Raw genomic sequence first — 16,260 nt, 5'->3', positions numbered from 1 at the left:
TTACAACCACCAGGAGTCACAGGATGAACAACAAGATGAGCAAGGAGACAGTGACTCCAACAGTGAACTAGGGTTGTCACCTGTCCTCAGACACCCCAAGAGAGAGCGACGTCAGCCCAAAATGCTGACATATGATATATTAGGACAACCCACAGTCAGACAAGCTGATATGGACAGTGTTAAGATGGGAGCTATTTGCACCCAGAGACTGTGGAGGCCTTGGTGGCCTGAAGATATACCAGCAAGGTGTGAGAGACAGTAATAAGAAACTGATCCAAAATGAAGACATTAACATGAACATTGTGACAAGCAGAATAGAGCAAACGTAGCACCAACAGACAATGGACAGAATCTAACACTCATTCTTATGGTGTGTGCTAACTTGTCACATGCTGAACATATGATGATGATGACCATCTGTAAAAGATGCCTTGATATGTAAACAAAGTTAAGTGTGGTAACAGACTAGTGTATTGTTGGCCGAATATTGAGTCTGGTTACAGTCAGAAATTCAGAGTAACATGATGAACTTGTTTACTAACCTTGAGGGAGAAAAAATGGTTACTTGGCACAACAAGATTCATGATTAGCTTCTACCATGACTTTTAATTTGCTGAATGCAAATTGTTGTACTGCAATGTTTCATTGAACAGATGTCAGAAGCATGTGTAACCATAATTGTTACCCAGGGATAGGTATACTAATAGTACACAAGAAATGTACTGACAACGGCAAACATGTTCAAAGAGTTTAGGAAAAAATAGACGGAAGCCTTTTTTTCCCTCTTTCTTTCTTTTTTTATTAAGTAGGGGAGGGTGTGGCGCCCTGAGTATTTTGCGCATTAAGAACAAGTCTCAGATGTGTTCCTTATGTGTTCGTGCCCACCCCCCATCATCATTTTTTGCTATTTGTTGTGACAATAGTTTGCATCATAACACAGAGCGAAAAGCTCATTTGCTCCCACCTGATGTGATGTTAGGGCGATATTTAGTTTCGCCAGTAGGTGGCAGTGGCGGCTCAGCCAAACGGGTAACTGGCAAAATAATCCTTCACAAAAGTAACGCAGGCCAGTTATTACAATGGAAGCCGCCAGTAACACTGAATTGTTTTGCTGTGTTTCAGGTGAGAGCAATATACGAGAACTACATACATTTATGTAAAGTTGATGCTTATTTAACATGTTTGGAGTGTAATTCTTGTTTATATGGTGTTTAATGTGAGCGAATAAGGGAGTTGTTTCACGTTATCTGTGGGTAAGGCTAGTAACATTTGTGCGTTAGCTAAGTCATGTTAGCCTCCTGCATTAATCTCTGTAACCGTGTTGTCCCATCAGTAAGGTGAAAGGAAACTATTAGCTGGTTTCAGTTAAAGTTATAGGAGATAGACCAGCCAGTACATGTTATGTTGTCTATTGTTACTGGTCATTTTCTCTGTGTGTTAAGGGCTGATTAATACGTGGCCATTACACGTAATGCCACAAAAGTAACGCAGGCCAGTTATTACAATGGAAGCCGCCAGTAACACTGAATTGTTTTGCTGTGTTTCAGCGCAATAAATCTTCATGTGCACCTGAATGAACCCTGTCGTCCTTCAGTGTGTAACACAAGCATTAAAACAGTTATGTTTATGACTTTGGACATTAAAAAAATGACTCGGCTTAGGTGCCATTTTTCTATTGCAATGATAATGATTTTCAAGGTACAAGAGGAATGTCTAAAAATTGACAATGATGATGAGAAAACGAGAAAGAGACAGAGGGAAAAAATGCCTGCATAGCAAAGCCATTATGCATGAACTTCAATTATAGCTGTGAGGAGTTATACATCGAGAGGGAACGATGAGGGCAGGAAGATACAGGGAATATGAATAAGTCATTGGTTTCCATGTTCTATATGCCTGGTTCACATGACGTCTTTCTCATTATTCCCAGGCTTGTCTATCCCATTCATCAATGTGATGAGACTCTGTGATCACAGACCTTTTGACCTAGTTTAGGGTGCTCAGTCAAAGTTCACTCCCCAGATTGACTTCGATCTCCTGCAGAATTATGCTGCAGCAATAGCATCACTTTTCAAGAAAAATAATAAATACATAAAAAAATCCTTCCAGCTTGTGGACCTTTAAATTATTGAGAGAAAGTGGTTAACATGAACCACAGGGTTTAAATCAGCAACACTCACCTCATTTCTTCCATTCTCTACAAATCTAGACAGATAAGAGGTTGGGAATACTGACGACTGATAGCTCTTTCTTGTTGAGTATAAATATCCATTATTAACCTGTAAATAACTGATTATTAATCTGTATCGTTTACGATTTGTTTCGATCAATTTAAAATATATTAAATATTTTAGTGTCTATTGATGTTAATTTTGCAGATTGAAAAATGAGATCTGTCTATTAAAGATTTAATAGAAAGCTTGGCTATTTGTCTGGGTCAAAACTATTCATTTTTTAACAATTAATTGTACTACTACTGTGACATTTGCATAATAAGAGTTGGTGGTTTAAATTCTTAATTGTGCTAATGCAAGTGTGGCTGCATAAAGTCTACTAGCAGTCAATTAGTTACACTTCTTGTTCTCACTATAGTCTCATCTTTGCATGTAGTTGAACAATTTTCAGCCTGTAGAAGGAGGATATATCATTACCATTTTTAGCTAGCTAAAAGGGCTTATTTGGCACTGAAGGTAAAGTAAAATCTAATGCAGGTTGTGGTATTGTTCTCTATACAGGAATTGTTTGATTGTTGGTTTTCTCTGCATTACTGTAGAGTCTTTTCCTTAACAACACAAAATGCCTTTAGGCGACTGTTGCTGTGATTTGGCACTATATAAATACAATTGCATTGAATGGAATTTGGACAAGAAAGCACCAAATGTGTCGAACACCTTGAGAGAACCGTTGTTGTGATTTTGTGCTATATAAATGAAATTTAACTGAATTAAATAGAACTGAATTGAATATAGACAATGCATACATGAGTACAGTAGAGATGGAAAGCATGGTACTCACAAGGAGAAGTTGTCTTCGACGAAGCAGCGGTTTCTGAGCAGGCCAGACCACAGCTGGACACCCACTATGCCAAATATGAAGAAGACGAAGAAGCACAGCAGCAGTACATTACCCAGCATAGGCAAGGTGTCCAGCAGCAGGGTCACAAGGATACGCATACCTGAGAGAAGAGACAAAGCAAAGGTCAAACATCTGTGCAGCACACAGTAGATCCATATAGCTGCATTGTGTGGATCAGGTCTGTTTGAATGGAGAATCCAAGCACTTTCAGTTAAAGAGGCACTGCAGAACGTTTTTCATCGCTGCATATATCCTAGTCAAACAAGTACCATTCACACTAAATGCTGCATAAATCCTGTTTTAACAGACCTGCAGGGACAAGTGCAAAATTTTGTGTTTTATTCATCTGATGAAATGACACACTTTCCAGCAGATGCCGAAGTAGCTTTTTTCAGTTTAATGAAAATGAAACAAAAATGATGAATCACAGAAATAACAGCCTGTTACATGTCATAATCTAGTAAATATAGCCGCTCTGCGCTTTATGTTTTATACTACCAAAACAGGGCTTATTAAAGGACTGTCAAAACACGGTCATTCATTTTAGGAGACGAAGTACAGTGCTGTGGGTCACTCGTAAACAATATGGGGCCCTTGACAAACAGAAATGATTCAGTGTGTCAGTTTCTCAGGATGAAATTTTTCGCCAGTAAAAAGGTTTTCAGGAAATTGAAATGAACAACTGTAGACCGCCATGTATAGCAGAATTTAATTTTGCCCATCCATTTTTTTAATATATAAAGCACTGCTAATAATGACTTATAAATGGCATGTTGCACTGACAGGACCGATAGCTTTTGTTTTAGTTTTTAGGCTTTTTCCACATTTTTGATGTGAAAAACATAAAGAACTGGGATGGAGGTGGGTTGCAAAGAGGCTTGCAGATGTACAGCAATGTTGGGCAAGCTAAAGCAGCCAATAACTCTTGTTAGAGTTTCCATAGAAAGGTATCAGCAGAGCCAGATTGATCTTGTTCTGCCTGAACTGACTCTATGCTCAACAAAATTAACATCATGCAGTTTGACACATAGCTAGCTACTGCCTTTTTATTCCACACATTGTTTATGTTTGCTTTTTTGACAGAATCTAATCACTACATGGCCCACAGTACAACTCGAACACAACGTCTGTTCACAGTAGTATCCGATGATTGTTAATAAAACACTAACTAGGCATTATAGACACTAATATATAGTGTATACACACTACAGTAAGCCCTAATTGGTCCAACACCAGATTGCCAATGTGACAGTGACAATGTCTTTCCAAATTTAGCGAGATGCTATTTAGAAGTGGTGCAAACCAACAGCATGTATTGATCATCAGTGAAGTATGTCAAAGTTTCTGCTGCTGAAAAGTACTGTAAGTGCTATAACTGTCCACGATGACACTGGTGTAGCAAAAATCCAAAGTGACATCCCAGTCAGAGCCCCGGACGGCATAAATGCTTAGTAGTTACTAGAAACCTGTCATTTCACTGTGTTGGTGTGCTTAGCAACACCCTTTTAAAATAATGTTTAAAAATATATTTGGAGAAGACACAATGGTACTGAGTCAAGCGGAAGTAGTTAGCAGTCTGTGAAAGTACCAGCAGGACTCCTACAGTTTGTTCTGAATTAAAGCCACAGTAAAAGACCTGCTTTATTGCCTTTCATACAGTACATCTCTAAATCTGTCTGCTCTGGACAGTGTTCCCTCATGTTTCTGACAACACACACACTTCCTACCGCCTACACACTCCCTCTGCTAACTCTGGCTCTGTCCCTCAGATTTTGATTTGATTTTCACATTGATTTTCTCACTAGCTGTATACTATCCAACCATCTGTTAATCTATCTTACCTAACCTTGTTCAGTTCTCTCTTGTTTTTGCCAATGTGTAATCTCTATTCTCCATCACACTGCTTTGGTTTCCCCTTTTCCCCTCTGTGTCTTTAGTTCCACCTCTGCCTGCCCATCTCTCTGTCTCTCTCTCTCCTTCTCTGGCTGTGTTTTTGAGTCAGGCGTTAATAATGAGGATCATTTTCCTGATCAGGGGTTTTCTGGGTAATTGGATAGGCCGAATCGAAGCCTGCCATTGCAATGGCAGAACTCATTTGATGGCACTGAGGAACAGAGGGCAGAAGGGAAGGACACTGAGTCAATGGAAAGGGCACCAAATAGGCAGAGGGTGGGAAAACGAGATATATGAAATCAAAGGGTTATCTGGTCCCATTAAAAGAAACCAAGGCACTGAGCTCATTAGTTTATTTGGGGGATGCTTTCAAAAGGGCAGGTGCGGATTTGATAAAAGAAAATGTTACAATTTGTTTACTTATAGACACCCTGTAAAAACATGCTAATTTTAAGACTTTTAAAACATTTTGGTATCATTTTGAATGAAATTGTACCAAGGTTGGTTGGTTGGTTGGTTGGTTGGTTGGTTGGTTGGTTGGTAGGTAGGTAGGTAGGTAGATAGATAGATAGATAGATAGATAGATAGATAGATAGATTTCCCATTACAGTTTTATGTTTAATCACTTTGTGTTTTTTTGCAAATCCTTGATTCCACTTTGTGCTTTTTTAATGTTGCCTCAATTTCAGGCCACACCAGCATCCCATCAGTTATTTACTCTCTCAAGTATACAATGCTGTAGTTTCCCTTTGTCATTATCAGAATATTCATTTCTAGCCAAAGTTTCCATACCTCATTCAAATTGTACATAATCTTCCTTTTTTCCTGTGCATTGTGCTTTGGTTTTGTCATGTATTCGTTTTCACACGTGCCTTGTTGTCTAAACTGACTTGCCACCTGCGTATGACCACAAATATTTTATTTTGGATTTGACTCAGCCTCCTGGTAGCAGCATAGCGTCCTGCTGGCTTTATATCAGTTTTGGCACATTATTGCCACCTTGTAAATTGGACTGTGGATTATAGTGTTGTCTGATCCAAAACGGCATGGATGCAGCTGCATTGTGTGATCTAAATGTGCATAGAAATTAAAATAGCATTATTTTGGTCTACAATGCTAAAAGTATTTAAAACCCCAAATATATGAATGTAAGAACATTTTATAATTTTTAAAGACTAGTGCCAGTTTTCAGGACATTTCAGGATGATGAACCATCTTGTTCTTTAATAAGTAATGAATTAATAAAATGTCAACATTTCAGCAAACTCATTTAAAATTTGGGCCAGTGATATTTTCATAGTGAATTTTAGGTATGTAAGAATCTCCCTTCTTTAAAAAACTGCAGTGTTTTACCATTAAGAACTGACCATACAGATAAAAAAAAATCAAAGCAAAATAATTCAGTTAGTTGATTTCAAATTTTATCTATACAGCGCCAAACAACAACAACAGTTGCCTCAAGGCGCTTTATATTGTGAGGTAAAAACCCAGCAATAACACAAAGAACTCTCCAAATTTCTCTGCTCGCTTGAAATACTTGTAAAGATCCTGAAACCTAAATGTTTTAATCTGAACCGGACGAGTGAGATGAGAAGGCTGTCAGGAGTCTATCCCAGCTACCAGAGGGTGAGAGGCGGGATACACCCTGGACAGGTTGTCAGTTCTATCATGTGATGTTATTTATGGGTCCTTAATAACATACTACGACAATGCAGTTTACAAGACAACACATTACTTGTTTACACTCTGCCTGCTCGGATCTGGTTGTTATGTTTGTGCCGTTCCAAAACTTCCAAACTTTCCTCTAGCAGATAAACTAGTCAACATCAACACTTACAGCATGATTGAAGGGTGTCTCTTCCATCTCTGCTTTACTTTTTAAATTTGTCTTTATTAGCTGTGATGAATGTGGATACCAGTATATTGGCAAACAGCTAACATTAAGTTATAATATTGAGAAAGTTAGAATATTTCTCTGCTGAGAAATCAGTTGGGCTCTACTTCAAAATATTAAAGGGTAATCAGAAAAAATGAGCAATTTCCAAGTTAAAATCCCATCAGATGTGTTAGGAGCAAAAAAAAAAATGGGAATATGAGATGAAATGAAAAACAAACTAATGAATCAAAGTGGGTTTCCCTTGACATCTTCATGGTTCTTTTTTTAAATATACATATATCAGGAATACTTTAAAGTGTGATTTGGAGGAGATCCACTGTCAGAATACACAGTAAAGTCTTTGCTTGTGTCCATATCCACTAAAATCTCCTCTGGTCTGGAGTGAAAGTGCATGCATTTACCATTCCTGTTTTAAAGTTGGCGAAATTTCATCCTTTTCATGTTTAGACGACTGCGCCATCTGAGACTGACACAGCAAACTGCATCAGAAACTTTTCATATCTTCAGCTCTGAGTTTGTTTTTCGTTTCAGTTTTTTTTTTGTTTAATCGGGTGCACACTGACAGATTTTATTTTTTTTCCCGTGTTGACAGATGGGAGGAAATCCAAGAAGGAGTTTGCGGACTTTCTCAGATCTGGAGAACAAAATGAGCCACAGCCCGTCAAGAGAGGCAGGGGGAGAAATGAAGGGAGGAGAGGAGCAAAGGTAAGGCACAAGAGAATGAGTGACAGTGCTGAACATTTGAAGGATAACTTGCGTGTTTCGCAGACACTGGAGAAAAATCCAGGAGCTGTGAAATCCAGCTAAAATTGAAAAGTGACAGCAGAGAAAGCCTGGAAACTTGAATGGTACTTGAAAAGCACGGTTCCGTTTGTGTAATAGCTGCCACATTACACACTGGACGCGGTAGCAGCATAAATAGCATTTACCATCACGGCGCAAGATGAGAGGCGTAAAGAAATTATCTGCGATGCTCCACTCATCGTGCAAGTTATTAAATACGGCTCTGCAGGGCTGTTTACAAGAGAAACATCCTGTCATGATTCAAGGGAAGCGATCCAGTGCAGGGAGTTATGTAAAAATGAAGGCATGACTCACTGCCTGTGGCCATTTGTAGCCACTTGCCCTTTGGTGGGAGACACCTTCATCACGACTGCCTGAACTGCCTGAAAATATACGGATTCATTCAGAGGTGTGAGGGCCCATACGCTCTGAGAGACCCGAGTCAAAAGGTAAATCTACCCCGTGTTTCGCTGTGTTTGGTCATTGCAGACACACACACACACACACAGAGTGCACATTAAGCAGCGACTCCTTCATGTGATCGCTCTCAGAGAGTAATGTGCTGAGCTGTGAGGATGCTGCTTAGCTGTGCCTGAGTTAGCAACAGCAGCTGGGATTAGTGTCCAGACAATGACGGGCTTCATATGCTGTGATTCAGAGCAGCAGTACTACACATCTGCATCTGAGATTTCTATAACTGACACAGCTCAGACTTACACACACACAAGACTTGTTACCATCATTATTTTAACAGACCTTCGTGGGATTCTGTGAAGTGGATAAATGTGTGAAAGTATAATGGTTACAACATTGAAAAATGCTGGAAGATAAATATCAATAATGTTAAAAACAAAAATTTAATATGTTCATTTTGAAATGCCCTCATTTACATTTAGAGTCATCATGTGGAAATATGTTTGTAAAGCACACACATGCGCACACAAATAAAAACATTGTTACAATTATTTACTTAACTACTTCAAATTACATTGTCCTGCAGATTTGCAGGTAGGTTGTCCAAATGGTGTTGTCCTGTTCCAGCAGAGTTTATGTAATCATCTTTTTAGAAGTCCATACAGTTCCCATCATAGCAGGACAGGTATGAAAAGGTAATGTAGTTACAACTGAACATTTTGAACTGAGACTGATAGGTGATATTAGCTAAAAAGGGTCAATAACTTCAATGAGTGGAAACAAAACTAGTCTAGTAGTGAGTTTTAATCAATCAGTTATTGCTAACATGACAAGATACATAGACGTTACTAACCAAGCATTCATCCAGCTATAAAGTGGCTATATTTGTCAGAACCCCGTGCAGTACCAGTTATGATAGATTAAATATGTAATATATAGCAGTGCTTTTGTTTGTTTGTTATTTTGCTTTTTGCATATTCATATAATCTATTGTATAATTGTACATGCTTGTGCTGCATTCACAGTGAGGCTCATTATTTCCAAGAAACTAAATGTTGTCTTGGAGTTATGAAAGAGCTACGTGAACTCGGTTATTTCAATTGGAGAGAAAAAACCACCAAAAGACAAAAAGACTGTTCATAGAAGAAGGACGTACCATCATGATGTCACTGGTTTCTAAACACTGCATTTTGAAGTCAATGTTTTGGCACCTAGTTAGAAAGCATGTGTTCTCAATTTTCAGTAACAAAAAAAATCTACTTAAATGAAGAAAACTTTATCTGTATCTTTGAAAATTACATTTGGGGACTTGTTTTCAGAGCTAGCCTCAAGTGGTCACGAAGGGAACCGCAGCTTCGGGCACTTTGGGTTCTCACATACAGTGAGAGTGCAACACATTACAACACATTCATCACATTAACCATCTTAGAATTGCTGTAGTCATCGGCAAACATATTAATGTTATTCAAGTACGGTATGTGAAGGGTTTTTCTTTTCTCTCTTTCTTTCTTTTTTTAAAATATAGTCTAAATATGTCCGGAGTATGATCAAAACCAGAAGAGTCTCAGAGCTGGTACGCCTGTAATGGCTGAACATTAAAGAAGTCAGCTTTGAGCGATTGGTATTTGGAACAGGCGTGATGGCAGTTAGGAAGCAATTTAGCCAGAAGTAAGACGACATAAAGTATTTGAAGTGGCAACAGTTTGTTTTGCAGAGTGCTATTGTGAGAGGAGTATAAATCAGGGCATTAAACAATACATCGTCTGGATCAGAGCCATTCATGAGAGTAACTTGTTAAACAGTGACAGACGCGAGCATGAATCTCTTAAGAAGAACCTCTGTTTATGTCCGAGGTAAGACAATCAATCCACCAAGCCTCTCCCAACCTCTACAGTGTGCTCATTCCAAGTGATTGACATTTCATATTCAATAACAATCATCTCCTCCTCCGCCTGTGTGCCCTCTCCAACCTCGCCGTGGGCAGCCACTCCATTCCAACACGGCTGGCAGGCGGGTTGCTGCGTGTGATCGGGGGAGCCATCTGTTAGCAGGCAGATTAGGTCTGCTTCCTCTGCTCTGCTGTCCAGGTCCAGCTCCGGCCCAGCCAGCTTTGTAATCTGTGTACTGTGAACTAATGGGCTTTCTGAGTCGAGGGGCAGCATACACCTGCGTCTCTTCTTATTTGCTCCGAGTGGACGGCAACAAGCTCGCTGTAAGCGACTCCAGACAGAGATGATTGCATGTCCCCAAAATGAAAATAATCCTCTGTGTAAGTGAGTCATGAGACTCATAGCCAGAGTCCATGTGGAAAAAAATGAATCCCGATGAAGAGAACGGGCTTAGAACTGAACTTTTGTAATCATCGGAATTTTTTTTTTGTATTGACCAGTGGATACAAAATTATGAGAAACAGACACTGAAAAAAAAATCTAAATTAGTTTACTCACATAGTTTTATGCTTATGATTATTCTACATACTGAGTCAGACTGATCCATTTTCCACAACGGGCCTTCCATACAAACAAACCCACATGGGCATAGCTGTGCAAATGCAGATAAACAAATCCCTAAATTAAAGATACACAATTTATATGAGTGAGTGAGTGCAATATACATATATAAACACACCGATCAGGCTTAACTTTATGACCACTGGCAGGTTAAATGAATAACACTGATTATCTTTTCATCTTGGCTATCAGGTGATAGCGAGTGAGGTATATAAGGAACCAGGCGAGCAAGCAGGAAAGATTAGTATTTGAGCGAGTTTGACATGGGCCAAAATTTGATGGTTTGTAGGTTGTTCCTGGTCAAAGTGGTCAAAGGAAGAAACAGCCCAATATTTATATGTATTTATTTGAAGATGGTTTAACTTGATTGGATACTATTTTTCTTCTTTGTACTACCCTTTTTTCACCATTTCATCTGCAATAGACTCCGGCCCAGCTGTGAGGCTAGTTGGATAAGCTTGAAGGAACGATTGGATGTGATAAATGATGCCCTAGACTCCATCATTCACTCAAACAAATGATGACTTAAAAAGGAACATTTTTCCACCTTTTTACACATCTACTTGTTCACTTGCACTTACCCCTGCATCAAATCTCTTTGACAAAACACAGCTGTGGGGTGATGATTGTGCGTGCTTTCGTCTTCTGCTTATCTGGGAATATTCCAGCTGATCAAAGACCTGAACTTCAAGCCTTTAGAAACTGTGGCAGCTTAAAACCTTGAAAATGACTTGGGACCGAAAATTCAAGTAAAACACAATCTCTTCTGTCTTTAGGCAAGGAAATATCACTCGCCCGCCAACAGCTGCTGGGGGTGTTCTTGTCATAATAAGATTCGCCTAAAAAGAGCTTTTTGTTTTTTACAGCAAAAGATTGACAGCGGAGAGCAAGGATTACGCTGTGACATTCTTTACTTTCATCCTCTGGCAAACAACTTCCTCTTCTGAACTCTTTCTAACCTTATCAGCGTGTTATTACTTCAGCTCTCCTCTTTAAACAAGGAGCCCTCCGGATCAAACCCGTCCCCTGACTCATCCAGGCTCTCCCTCTTGTATTTACATCGCAATAAAACAGCAAAAGTCAGGGGGTGACTTAGGCCTTTCTATAAAACCCTTCTCCCAACATCTTAGGGAAGAATAGACGCTAGGACGTTCTTGTGAGCTCTTTAATTACAGTACTGTGGCTTGGCAAACAATGTGCCATAGGAGGAGGGTGAGGAGGAGGGTGAGGAGGAGGAGGCATGGTCGTGCTGGGAGCTGCGAGGTTGATAATGTTCCTGTGTTGCTGTTGCCTTTAGGGCGTATCTGGGTGGAATTACAAGACAGTGTGCATGAACCTGGTACAGCTCAAACACCAAGCCTAACAGAGCGTGGAGAACAGGATGAAACACTACGTATTATTGATGCATGGGTAGAAATAACAGCTTGCATGTGCATGCACTGCAGGTTCGCGAGTGTGTGAGAAAGTGAGGAAAATGTGTACGAGCTCTACCTGTGCATATGTGTGGGCTAGTTTGATAAGGCTCTGGGGAAAAGGGCACATGAGGCAGCTCAACAATCAGCAAGTGCCTGAGGGCTATTAATCAGTCTCATTAAGACAGGGATGGGTAAGAGTGTGTGTCTTGTGTGTCTTGTGATAATCAACTATTGACTGCTGCCTCCAGCTTATCAATCGCTCAAATGTGGCGTACTCGCAGCAGCCAAAAGTTTCATCGAGACTCACCGAGTCTGGGAGGAATGCAAAAGTTTTATCTTGTTACGTCTGCTCATTTGCAAGCCTGAGGCATAAAACCACCTTTGCCCTCCAACCTGACGCAATCTATTCGGTTTCTTAAGTTACCCATGAATTATTGCCTCATTTAAAGACACAATCGGATGAACTAAGCTTTGGCAAAAGTTCAGTAAGATCAACACATTCTCATTCCTAACTTATCTTCATTTAACGCACTGAGTGCATATTTAATGTTAGTTTGCAATGTGCAGGGTAGTCCTCCAGAATACTATCTCGCTAGATGAGGAAGTATAAAAAACAAAATCACGTCCACGTTAGGAGGGATGGCAGCAACTTTGACCTTTAGTTTTCAGACTGTTTCGGGTAGGTTCAATCAAAACGACTTGATTAGGTTTAATAAAAGCTTATGATTAAAATAGGAACAGATTAAAAGTCAAATACTGCTCCTACAGTAAGTTTAAGAACGGTTTCTGTAAAGTACAAACCTCGGACGGTACCTGTAACTTGTCTCATGATGTTTTTGGCATTTTTTGTTGTGTTAAGCTTCAGAATGATTCGGCTTTGTTTTGCTTGTTAAATTAAGGGTACGTGTGTAAAATCTCACCACTAGATGTCAGATTGCAGTCAACTGAATTCTTACTCCTCCTACTTCAAGTGCACAATGCTAGCTATGGTGGCCGCTGTAGGTGTCCACGTCTCATCACCCTGGAAATGGCTGTAAAACTGACTGACTAATATGGGAGTTTGATATCAGTCAATGATTTGGTGAAGCTCACTTCTGTCCCATGACACCTATACTGAGGCGAGTTGTTGAGGATATCCTGAACTTTTCTGTCAATGCTGCTGTTAGCAGCTATTAGCCGGCAAGTCGATCTAACCTTGTTGGACTCGGGCTCTTTGACTACATCCTCTCATCATATGAGAGTTTATTCACAAATTGTTTTTCAGAGCCGGCACATTAGCTGGCATAATGTTAGCTTATAACTACCTGTTGTTGTTCTCACTTCTCTGGAGAAGTTGTAATTACAACAATACTGGGAATTAATAATTATGTTTATGCGCATTTAAGGTTAAGTGGCTTAATTCCAGGTTAATAAGAATCAGTGTATATTTATGTGTACAACATTGTGTTTGTCTATTAAATAACCTTAAATTCTATTCACAGTACCTTTACATTTATTATGATATTATCAAAATGTCTGTGTCCATTTGTGACATAAAATAGGGCTAATACATGACTTTGGGTCACCTGGGTTACATCACTGGTCCTAAAAATGCATCTCATAAAGACAAAAAGTATATATGGGGATTCTGATCATAATATCCAGAAACCTAGTTGTCCTATGATGCAAACCTTAAATGTCTTTGTCTGTCAGTTCCCACACCTTTTTTGTTCCCATACTTTTTAAAACGCGCTTTAAAATGCACGTTTAAATTCATAGTGTCCCGATGGTATCACCACTCGGTATTTTTTCTGACTTCCTCTGCAGCTACAATCACTTTCAAAGGCTATGTTGTACGCCACATGTCTACTACACTGTCATGTATTCATAAACCCAGTGGAGTTCCTCTTTAATCCCAGCAGCTGCTGTTCGGAATTAAGAACTTGCCGATAACCATGGTGGGAAAATTCATTAAAACCAAAACCAAATAAGGAATTACAATTTCAGTTGGCGGGTAAGTCTACTAGGAACTTTGGTAGATGAGAATCCATCATGCTGGATTCCTTTTCTATTCTGAAAATACTGCGTGTTGCATAGTAAAATAAGTGTGAACTAAAGCCTGAGGATAAAAAAGGATTTTTTTCCCCTTCCCTGCATAACAATGGCACCTTTACGCCTATAAACACAAGGCAGGAAAAATTACATTTCAGCATTCTAGTTAGTATTCTAGCTTTCAGTGCCTCAAGGTCTGTAACTAAAACCTATTAATGCAGCTCTCTTCAATTTGAATTTTGTAGCAGCTGACTCGAGGATACAACAGTAGCATTTGCTGATAGTATATATTTAAATATTAAAGAATGTGGTTATTAAATAGTTACTAGAAGCACCTTTTGCCTTGAATATCTTGAAGAAAGCCGGGGATGCTCCTCTGTCACCAAGAAAACACTGTATTCTGGACACAAGAGCACCCAGTAACTCCGTTTGAATACTACACAGAGGTATGTCACTGGCTGTCATGTCTGCCTTGATTTAGCCAATGACAGGCTGGTACAAGGTCCCTGCGGACTGGTACTGGACGTGAGGGTAATAGCCAATCAGATGGCAGACGGTGGGTGGTGATATGGTGGTGACACAGTCTGGGATTTTTGTTTTTTTGTTGGCAGCCAGCGGATGGAGCCTGCGAAATGTATCTGTCACTTCCACTGGCAGGACTGCCATGTTAGCGCATCAATCATTGCCAGAGTGCCGGACGTGGACACCGGCCCAGGAACAATGTGCTCGTTAACAGGAGTGTGAAGATGTGCGTGTGTCTGTGTTTTAGGATGAGCTTCAGCCTTCTGTTCCAATATGGACTCAAGGTAAGACAAAGAAAAAAGTCCAAAAAGACCCGCGAGGGGCTCCGGATAACAACAAGGAGGAATGTGAACTCTTAACAGTTTATACATTTGCTGAGCCAGGTTCAGATGACTTACATTCTTGGCAGCAGTGGACTAATAGCAACAAGAAATTTAAATACAAGGCTGGAGATGGAAAGTTTTTACCATATTAGCAAAAGGTGCTGACCTGTAAGTGCTTGCATATAAGCCATCAGCTGAGGTGTGCAGACACGTGTCACCTGCAGGTTTAGTTACGTTTACATTTTTGATATATTGAAATATACAACTGACAATTAAAACTAGAGAGTCATCACAGATAGATGGATAGATAAAGAGATCTATTGAGTATGGTGACCCATTTCCCTTGTTCTCCAGTAGCAGAGATATACCATTTCCATTTCAACATAGCAAACTGCAACCCTGTCTACACATTATATACCCATCCATACTAAATAGCAATGACAGTATTGGTGATTTGAAACTTTGCTGGTGCTAAATAAAATACCTTTTCCTACACAACACCTACACTGCATAGAGCTGATGCTCACTGCATTAGAGTAATTGCTGTTAATGTGCCAAATGGCTTTCTTTCAACCTGTGGAGTGGTCAGCTGCTCTACACCTGAGCCCAGAATGCTGGCTAATCACTTAGAAACATGAGCATTTAATGTTCATGCATATGCAGCTCTTAAGCCCAATTCACACTGGATTTGAATAACCCCAGGTTGATTGCAACATATTCACACCATGTTAACAGATTTACTAAGGAAACTCTCTACATAATGCTAATTGTGAGGCACAGATGGAACAGCGGAAATACACTGGCCTAGATGCATCTCTGTGCACACAGTGGACGAAAGAGAGACACCAGGGAGTTTATTTCCCGCCAAAACTCCTTCTTGAAGCAATCATGCCACTCGGCCTGCAGGCACTCGTATTTCAGCGGTTGTTTTCAAGCACTAAATTAACTTGAATTTCGGTGGTCACCAGGACACTAAAATTGCAAATATTGAATCAACAGTCAAGTCGACTAAAAATCACAATAGAAAGGTTACTAGTTTGATAGAAGATAATGTTCTTAAAAGCCTTTTTTCCCTCTTGGTAGATATTTTTCCCCAATGTAACTTGATACATCTCTCTTTTGTCTCTGAGAGCACTGAATCACCGTTAACTTCATTCATGTAAAGTACTGTCCATAAGTCTTAAGTTACCCAGTATTTCTTTGTGTTTCATTAGGCAAGTGGGAAAAAGATTAATTTACTGAAATGCCCGAGTTTGTAAAACACAAGAGTTTGTAAGTCAATATTTAGTATGACCATCTTTGTAGCTCAACACAGCCTGAACTCTCTGATAAAAGTTTTCGTTCAATTTCTTTAAGTAGACTTCAGGAAGTTCTGCGGGCTTCCTGAAGCTTTTGAA

At 39.6% G+C, this 16,260-nt stretch overlaps 1 protein-coding gene across 1 annotated transcript in view; it reads right to left on the bottom strand.

The window, feature by feature from the left end:
* Positions 1-16,260, bottom strand: part of cacna1g (calcium channel, voltage-dependent, T type, alpha 1G subunit) — a 350,831-nt gene that overhangs the window by 149,527 nt on the left and 185,044 nt on the right. Inside the window, exon 6 of the mRNA XM_085361223.1 lies at positions 3,016-3,175. Coding sequence (XP_085217349.1) covers positions 3,016-3,175 — 160 coding nt within the window. The remainder of the gene's footprint in view (positions 1-3,015; positions 3,176-16,260) is intronic.

The sequence above is a fragment of the Diplotaxodon limnothrissa genome, linkage group LG8 (genome assembly GCF_057381915.1).
Source record: "Diplotaxodon limnothrissa isolate DT_005_m linkage group LG8, D_limnothrissa_male_GT1.1, whole genome shotgun sequence".
In the NCBI taxonomy this organism is placed as follows: domain Eukaryota; kingdom Metazoa; phylum Chordata; class Actinopteri; order Cichliformes; family Cichlidae; genus Diplotaxodon; species Diplotaxodon limnothrissa.
Note: the sequence above shows the minus strand (reverse complement) of the source record. Positions and strands in the feature narration are given on the sequence as shown.